The 9,566-nt window shown below is 38.6% G+C and overlaps 1 protein-coding gene across 2 annotated transcripts; it reads right to left on the reverse strand.

Annotated features, from left to right (window-relative positions):
- Nucleotides 1–845: 845 nt before the first annotated feature.
- Nucleotides 846–2,276, reverse strand: LOC128255910 (uncharacterized). Of its 2 annotated transcripts, XM_052985821.1 has the most exons (2): nt 2,187–2,276; nt 846–2,106 (listed from the first exon to the last, which is right to left on the reverse strand). In XM_052985821.1, exon 2 carries the CDS (start codon nt 1,917–1,919, stop codon nt 993–995), a length of 927 nt encoding a protein of 308 aa, XP_052841781.1. In that variant the 5' UTR covers nt 1,920–2,106; nt 2,187–2,276; the 3' UTR covers nt 846–992. The 2 variants fall into 2 exon arrangements, with proteins under 2 accessions (XP_052841781.1, XP_052841769.1); XM_052985809.1 differs by having other exon boundaries at nt 846–2,276.
- Nucleotides 2,277–9,566: the final 7,290 nt, after the last annotated feature.

Below are 9,566 nucleotides of genomic sequence, written 5' to 3' on the forward strand. Positions count from 1 at the left end.
GGCGCACATTTCGCTCCTCGGGGAGTCGTTGCCCCAGCCAATTTCCAACTGCTAACCGCCAGTGGTGCTGATTTTTTTTTGTTTGGCAGTAGAGGAAATAAAGAAATGCCTGGCAGTGAGGAAACCGCGGAAATAAGAATGTTATTTTACTTATTTAGATACTGTGACGAATTTCTTTCCGGCAGACTAAGGCCAACTGTAGTTAAAACAAGCAATACTTTACAAATATCAAGCTTCTAAAATTTGACTTATGGAGACAATGAGGTAAAGAATTGATTTAGCCTGTATTTTGACATACAGTCAGAAAAGAATGAACTTTTTCATGCAAATTGAAAAATACCTTGATTTAAAAATTGAACTGAGAAGTTGCATTTGAACACACTGACTGTCATTGCAATTGATTCGCATTTATCTATTTGAATTTAGTTTTTACTTACAGCTTTAATAATATAAGTTGAAAATATATTTGTTTTTCATTAAAATTATTTGTAAATTCAAATTGTAAAGACGAAAGAATAAATTTGTATAGATAAGTTAACACCACACTGCACAATCCCCGTTTTTTAACACCAATGAAACTAGTGTTTTTTATTCAGACTTCTTGTTTGGGAAGCTTAAGTTATGAAAGCTAGGCCGTAAAAATACTTAGCTTTAGCAAGTTCCAACCGAATTCAAGCTATTTGCCAAATCATTAAAAAGCTAAATAGCCATCGCTACGGCTAGGAATACAACCAAATGAGAAAAAAATTGAAAAGCGGCCAACCCAGCCAGAAGTGGGAGTATCAGAAGTGGAGGTATTGTTTCTGAAGCCCGGCTATTACCTTTGATTGGTCACTTAAGCAACGTTCGCGTTGGATCAAATTTTATTGGCAAACAATTTAAGAAAAGTTATGGAGTAGACACAAGGTCAGTCTGTGATGAAACATACAATTTGGTTTGAGTAGTTCAACTTGAAATTTTTACACAACACACTCGTAATGGCGGGTCAGCATTCATTGTTCGCTCTCGAGCTTTTTGAAAACGGCCGCGGCGGACTTGAACTGTTCCCTTTGGCAGCCTTTGCTCTGGGAGTCCTGGGAATTGCTAGCCGGAATTCTGGCCACCGGTTGAGCCAAATTCAGGGGCAGTGGTTCCGTTTGTAGGGCTATCTTGGCCTCGAAAAAGAGTTTGGCGGCTCTAACACCCACCTGGGATACGTCTACCGCTTGACTCATGGCCAAACGCTGCTTCTCGCGATCCTGTAGATTCCACTTACGTAATTCCAGGCGGCGCATCAAAGTGCCATGGATGAGCAGCACCTGACAGAAGTTGAGCCGACCCTCGTGATTTCCTACCACATGGGTCATAACATTCTTGACTGCCAAATGGGTCTGAGGCATCTCCAGTATCTCCAAGAATCTCTTGAGTTCCGCCAGACATATATACCCATCCTGATCTTCATCCACACGCATAAAGGTGGAAAAAGCTGATTCGATTTCGGTGCGATTAAACCAAGTTGAAAACCGTTGGAAAACTTCGTCTAGACTAATTTCGCAATCACTATCACTGCCTTCGGGCGTAAAGATTATTGATCTTTTCTCCATTACCACCTTAACAGAGGAGAATTGCGTCTTGAGATCTTCGCCAGAGTAGGGCTCTTTTCCCAACTTATCCTGTGCCTGATTGTTCCTAGTATCCGTTAGGGAATCGATCTCATTGAAACTATACAAACTCTGGGTGGATGCGTCGCGAATCTGTCTACTGACGATCGATTGCCTCATGTAATTGTAGGAACAACAGGATGTGAAGGACGAACCGGAAGACAGCTCCTCGTCCTCTAATAAGCTAATCTCCTGAGTAAACTCAAAGTCATTGGGATCTTCTGGTTCTTCCGTCTGTTCGTGCTCCTTTGTATGTTCCAGCTCCAAGGGAACTACCATGCTCTTCTCCTCCACCACTGGAACCTCAAAGATTTCCTCAGCTAGATCTGCGATTCCCAGGTCGTTACCTACCACATACCTTAATACCTCCTCAATCTGCAAAAACTTTTCTGGCTCGATTTTCAAAGAGTTTTGGAGCGACGTCTGACTTTGGTTTGGCGTTGCTGCTGGGACTTCGAACTCTTCCCTGACGGTGAAAACCTCCGACATAATTGCAGCTTCAGTTTGCAACAAATTAATTGCAATGAAAGTACACAAAATAGTTACCAAAATATTTAAAAAATTATAAATGTAGAAAGCTTGAAATTTTTGTTTTTCTGGATCCCTATATTTTGTCTACGGTTTCCGAAACCTTTATGTGTATGACTGTTAACTGTAAATGACAGTTAAATCAGCCGATTCGGAGAAAAATGTTTTTAATTATTATTATCTAAATTATTTTTTATTACAAATCATGCCTAAAATGATAGAACTGTTACCATAAAAATGCAAGTCTGTTTTTTAATTTGTTCTTATATCTTTTTCTATTTTTTGACTGTTCAGTTTAATATCGAAAATGTGGAATCGACTTAATATAAACGCTTTCACATCTTTTTAGAACTAAAAGAACATAAATTCTGAAAGTGTGAAATGTTTCTATTTTCTAGTGCCAGTATTCCATGCATGTAACTTAAATGAAAATCTCATACAGGTTTGTTTGTTTAATAGTTACCTGGTTGTTGCTTATTAAACAGATTGAAGTGTGCTTTCGTATTCCCCAACTGGGAGGACAAGTTATTTTACAGTCGGGACCCCGGTCCACTCGAGATTAATGAATAAGGACGAATTTCGGCACGTCTGTTCGGTGCGGGCCCTGCTAACATGCCATGGCCATAAACAGTTAATTAAGCTTTTATTGGTTACTCTTTTTGTTTAGCTTTCGGACCGCCCGACTGGCTGACATTTCACGTTTTATTTGTCAAGCAAGCGGCCAAAAAAGTGACGACCATAAACGGTGACGTTGGGTCGCCTTGGTTGCGGCTATATAGCCTCCGATCCAGCTCCGACTTCTGGCGAAGCTATTTGCCGTGTGGCATCTACCGCCGTTTTTTGGCTGGCTTATTTATTCACTCATTTCGTGTGCAAAAATATTTGGTGATAACGAGCTGGCAACCCACGGCGACTTGTCATGTTTAAACCACATTTATTTGCCGCTGCCTTTGCCCAGGCGACACTTAAAAAGTGTACGTATTTTGTATATATATATACTAGATTATTTATTTTTTGTTTCGGGGTTAGCCGTACAAGAAAAACGAGCGGCAAGAAATGTCAGCAAAAAGTTGCGGGCTTCGGCATTTAATTTACATAGCAAAGTTTTCCTTATTTCGACAATGCTGATTATAAAATTTCCGGCAAAATAAGAACTGGCGAAAAAGCCTGACAACTGGGTTAAGCATCGACGGTAAGATAAAAAGCCAAAAACGTACCATTTGTCCTCCAAACAGGGTGATGGAAAAAAGTTTGGGAAAGCAGTTGGTGGCGGAAAGTTCTGCAGCTCTTTAATCTGTCTAACAAATAAAGGGAAAAAAAATTTTAAGTGCAAATTACAAATTAATAAAAGCATTTCTTTAAGTGTTATACAAAATTGTACAGTAAAATAGGCTGGGGAAGCATTCAGATTTGTTGTTATTCTTAAAAAAGAGTTCAAGATCCATTATATTCTGAGAGATTTCCGTTTTGGGATTGCCTCCCACCTGAAAAAGCCTCCTTTCTGGCAAGAGAAACTTTTGGCTTGGCCCAAAAATGTCAAAACAACTGGCTCCGAGGCTGCTCCGCCCAGAGAAAGTGTAAGTTGTTGATTTCTTGAGCCAGTGCAAACAAAGGAGGGAGGCAGAGACCCTCTTTTTAGCGTGGAAATACCCACCAAAGCTACTCTGTTCTTGGCCAGTGGCCAAAAGTAATTTTTTGCCAGTGGCTTTCGACTTTTGGGTAGTTCATGAAAAACTGCAAGTGAAATTGAAATGCAGGCTGGCGCATAAATTCCGGACTAGCAGGCGGGTAACATTTGGGAAAAACAAATAAAATCGCTGCCTGCCGGTCGATCATAATTAATGATTGCAGCTGGCACTTTTTCTCCGTTGCGAGACATAATAAATCTCAATAGAACTCAAGTGACTTTTACACTCTAAGCTTTGACATTTGATGAAAGGGTTGGCCCTCCACTTTTTTGGGGCTCTTGCAGCAACCGTTTGTCAAAGAAGGTCCAGCTTAAAGACCAAAACACTTGGCTCAGGTCACGCTTTCACAGAAAAAAATAGATATAAGTATAAGCCCGCATACGTATATATATTTGCTTTTTCCCTTTCTATACTCTTGAAAGCCAAATTGATTGCTTGAAAATTTTCGGTCTCATTTCCAGTTATTCGAAGCCTTTGCCTTTTTTCGCCCATTTATTTTTTCGGTCCTTTGGGATTTCACTTAATTGAAACCTTAAATGTTTTTACTTTGCGTTTGCCTACAGCGTAAAAAGAAGCCGCAGTCCGAATACACGGCTGGAGGTTGTAAAAGGCAGGATCCGTGGAGCTAAAAGGCAGCAATCCTCTTTCTGGGTTCATGAAAGCACACATGAGAGGACTGGATACTCACATTCGTAGAACCAAAGTCAATCAATCAAATTGCAATTCAATATTTTCCGGGCTTTGGTTAGTTTATGGGTATTTTTAAAAGATTTCGAGAGCTGCTAGTGTCACTTTAGTGATGATCTTTTCGGAGCGTATTTGCATACACATATATTGGAAAAATTTACCATTCAGTTCAATTAAAAAGATAAGTTCATCTGACTTATTAAATTGTTAATGTATATTAATTTCAAAATATTCCATTAGTCAAAGTACCATATTCTGCAACAGTCTTAACGTAAGGAACACTAGTATATATCCAAGAAATCCCTGAGCTTATTAGAAAAATTACGACTAACAGCAGCGATATTTTTATAATTTTATATTCCCTTTCGGCGGGTTCGTCGACCCTTTTGTCGGCAATTAAAGTGACCCCTTTAAATAAATAAAAATTTTAAGGGTATACCCAATTTCTTTTCTTGTATATATTTGTATGGCCATTAAAGTCATAATTTCACATTAAATGCAGACGTGACTGCGGCAAAGAGCAGACCACCGAAATTTCCCAAAGGGCGCCACATGAACCCAATTGAGGCGACCCTGTCTTGGCGGCAGTTTTTTCCTTTTCCCTGGTTTTCCCGCCAGGCAGGACAAACATTAATAAGTCAATTGATGTTTGGTTAACCCACCGTGGTGGCAAGGGGTGAATGTTAGCCAGTTGGGCCCGGGCCAGTTCGTCATTCGAGCGGCAGAGCCTCCCTGGCGGCGACATGCGTGTCCTCGCATTTATCCCGACGGGAACTGAGACTAATTGCAATTTATGTACGCAATAAAACATTCGCCAAACGGCTGTCATTCGTTACGGCCGATGGTTATAAATTTATGAAGAAAACAAATTCGACGATGGGCCCGTGGCTTTATTAATCAAGTCGCTGCCAGGGCATCGGCCCCCTGGTGACCTGGAGTCAATTGGAGTCAATGCTCAAATAATCACCGCACCACCGGCACACAAAAAAGGGGAAACGTGATTGCCATGATTGGGTAAGCCGGAATTTGATTTAACGCGCGGAATCAGGGCATAAAGGCCATTAAAAAATTTACTACTGCATTACATAAGAATCCAACGTCGAACACAGAATTTAACTGCCGCAGTCGTTACGCTCGAGGCATTAAAAGTAATCTGCTTAGCATTTTGCGGGAAATTATTCGACCAGCCAAAACAGGTGGCCAAGGGATACTGAAAGGATAGGTCTTCGATAATAAACTGCGTATGCTCTTTCGGTGGCATACAAATAGTTTTTAGTTGACATTAATAATTTTCCGAGGAGTATTAAAATTATAATAACATTAAAACTATACGATTTTTATATTAAAACAAAATCTTATATTTACATAAATCTATACATTATATATAATATATAAATTTAATTTATAAAACAAATATTATTATAGATAATATATAATAATATTTGTTTTATAAATTAAATTTTAAAATATTTAATCAAATGTGGACCAAGTTTTCGTATAATTGTATTTATTTATTTGTAGGCTGCAAACGTTCTGTAAAACCTTCAATACCCTTTATTAAAGTCAAGTTAAGCTGCAACAAATTTAGCAGCAACCAGCGATAGAGATAGAAAAATAAGGAAGAAGATCCAGGGAGTTGCTTTGGGCTTCTTCTCCATTTGAAGTGATTGCCGTGCACAATTCGCGCTAAAAGCTTTCACTTGCCAATTGCCGATGAAAACAAATGTGCCGCAGTCCGCAGTCTCCTCTTCACCTATTGCCTACTCAACCGGTTTGGATTGGCCCCAGCAGATGATTCTGTTTTTGCAGATGTTTTGGCCAACAGCAACCCAACTTGGCCAGCCGCATCAAGCTGGGGAAATGGGAATAGAAAAAAAGCGATGGGTAAATACTCTTAATGTATTATGGTATGACTAGGAACTCAAGTTAAATAACAAGTTTGAGAAAGTGAAAGGCTATACGAATGCACTGCACATTATTATAAAATAATACATTTTTTTTAAGCTAGAAAAATAAACTATATATTTAATCACATTGTAATTAAAGGGAATGACCAAATTAATTCGAAAAAAAACGTAATACAATTTGTTAGTGCCTATACCCAAGCGCATGAAAAGTACGGTAGCACCAAAAGGAAAAAACTCAGAAAACAAAGCACTCAGTGCTGCTCAATGGGGTTCTGCTATCAGCACTGTGCTAATTGAAAACTACTTTCCAATCCACATCTATACCCACACACCCAGAAAAGACAGATGGAGAGCAACAGCCAGTGCTGCCAGCAGCCAAATTAAAAACGGACAGATCAGCAACAAAAATGAAAACGCAAATAAAACAAATAAAATGAAATCATTGTAAGTTAATTCTGGATAAATAAAATTAATAATATAAAACCCAAAAACAAATATATAAAATTTGTTCAAGATAAATTTATAATATACTATAATATTCTGGAAAACAATTAAATAAACTACAGCAATATTCTTTAATAAATATTATTTGTAATTCCATTATAATGTACTTGAATTAGGTACTGAAATTGTTTTGACACAACCGTATGCAACTGAATTTGGCTGAAATTATAAAAATATTTTTATGAAAATTGCCCCTTCAAGTTATCATGGTCAATAGTATTCACTTATTCTCAACCAGAATGGGCAAAACGACAACACTGGCAACAGCAAAAACAAGGAAAAGAAACCAGCACATTGCTCATACGCAGCGTTGGTCATGGCCCACCACTGTTCCCATTGCTTTTTCTGTGGGCCAGAGGTGGTTGGGGCTAAGCACGTTTAAGCATTTTGCATTTTTCTTCTGCTTATTAATGCCGCTGCATGGTTTCTAGTGTCTATGAGTGTACTGAAAACAAATTCGGACTCAAAAATTGTACTCTATTGACAAATGCAATTTAAATGCTATAATTTATTTCAAGTATTTTATTTATTTATAATATTCATACATATATACAAAAACAGAAAACTATATTTTTTTCCCTGTAAGTCTTGAACGTATTTAGTTGTCAGGTTTTTCCGCAGTGGCTTCGTACGTGATGCGGCATGCGAAAGGTGAACAAAAGATGGAGGGACGGGAAGTTTTTGGGTCAGAATTAGGCGTGGTCTTTCAACGCTTCCGCTTGTGGCGGCTGTTTACTGAACTCGTTGAACTCTCCGCCAGGTGCCAATCACCCGCCATTCACCCGTTAATAGCAACAAACGGCAGCACCTGAAAGTGTACTTCATCAGGTGCTGAGAATTTAAGTGCATTCTCAAATGTTTCCGTTTCTTTTCCGCTACAAAGAGTGTTGCATATAATAGGAGAATTCAGAATTTCTTGCTGCATTCAAGATCCACGCCCGCCTTGATTTAGAATTAATACGGGCAGCGCAGTTGCCTCTCATTTTATTTATCCCACCCTTTTGCTGTCGCCAGCAGCAGTTGATTTCACCTGGCATTGTCTTGGCCAACACACACACACATGCAAATGGGAAGCTGTATATAAATGTGTTGCATACATTTCAGCGCCAAGATTTATGCACAAGCAACTTCGGATAGCAATAGCTGCTGCATATGGGTAAGTTCATCCTGCTACCTTTTTATGCTTATGCAAAGTGCAACGACTAGTACCTACCTCTCCCCTACTTTGGGTTCCCAATTCCTCGCACTCACTACACCATTCTTTGTGTGTGTGTTTTTTTTGCATAAAACTTTACCTGCTGTTGTTTTTGTTTTTATGCGGCATTTGTGTCAAGTACACGACGCAGATTAAAGGCTACAGCCCGGGAAGATGGCCCAAAGCGCAGACACTCGCAAACAGTCACACACGGAGAAAAAGGATAGTGCACGCTGAGAAAAAAGTAAAGATTTAACATTTATATTTGTTAGCTCTATTTAAAGGGATGCTAACAATAAAAACGTTCGTATACTTGTCTAACTTAACTTTAATGTGATTAGCACGATAGAAACTTATTTCACTTAAATAATAGTATTAAAATTATAAGGGTTACAATAGCTGTAATAAAGAAATATATATTCCTTTTTTCTCTATTGTTTTCTTTTTTTCTGGTTTTTTCCCAGTGTTAAAAGCTGTGTTAAAAGCTGTATTTAACTTATATACTTAAAATATATATTTCTACAATTTCAAGATTTGAAAGAATAGCTATAATAAAGAAATATATATTTTCTTAATAATTTTTCTCTTCCATTCTTGTTTTTCCCAGTGTTGAAAGCAGAGAATTCGGTGGGGAAAGATAAATGGCCAAGCAGCGTAGCACAAATCGAAAGGAATTGCAATTTAATGGCATAACCTGTGCCAGGAGCCAGTATTCCACTTCCTCGTGTGTGCTTACGGCTTTGTATATGTTGCTGTCCCATATGTTTGCCGGTTGCCATCTGATTGGATAACGTAATGGAATTACAAAATTCGATATCGCCTAAAGTTTATGAAAGTCATCCGCTTTAGTCTCTGAAAGCCTTTCATAACCTTAACGTTCCGGTAATGGTCTTATTAATTTGAACCATTTTATTGGGCTTTTTAATGTTATTTAAGAATGATTTAATTAAAAATCTTTTTTAATAAATAATAAATAATAAATTTTATTTTAGAAATATTTTAATTATGTATACGGTTAAACGATACAACTCTCGATATAATCAGATTCAGATTTCTGAAAATCCCGTACTTTAAATGGTTGGCCAACGCTTAACGCGTTACGCAGTGCTGACTCAGACTCTGGACTCTCGCCAATCAAAAGTGCATAACTGTGTATGTGAGCCAGCCCAAAAAAAAGAGAAGGTAATGCAAATTGTAGAAAAGTAAACGGAAACGGGCAGAAAGGTACCCAGCAGTGTGTGCAATTTTACAGTAAATTGCAATAAGGTGTAAAGTCAAGCTGTTCTTTTTCCCGTTGCCCAGAGTCACACTTTGCGCACTGGCGAAAAGGAGACTTCGGCTGATGCTTAAACCGAGGCGTGTGCCTTCCGCACCCCCAAACACCCAAACACCCTTAACCCCCGTCAGCTCGCTCGAG

Source organism: Drosophila gunungcola, chromosome 3R, assembly GCF_025200985.1.
Source record: "Drosophila gunungcola strain Sukarami chromosome 3R, Dgunungcola_SK_2, whole genome shotgun sequence".
Classification (NCBI taxonomy): Eukaryota; Metazoa; Arthropoda; class Insecta; order Diptera; family Drosophilidae; genus Drosophila; species Drosophila gunungcola.

Bases quoted from the DNA above. Each gene is read 5' to 3' on its own strand.
- LOC128255910 (XM_052985809.1), bottom strand. From the start codon at position 2,129: ATGTCGGAGGTTTTCACCGTCAGGGAAGAGTTCGAAGTCCCAGCAGCA.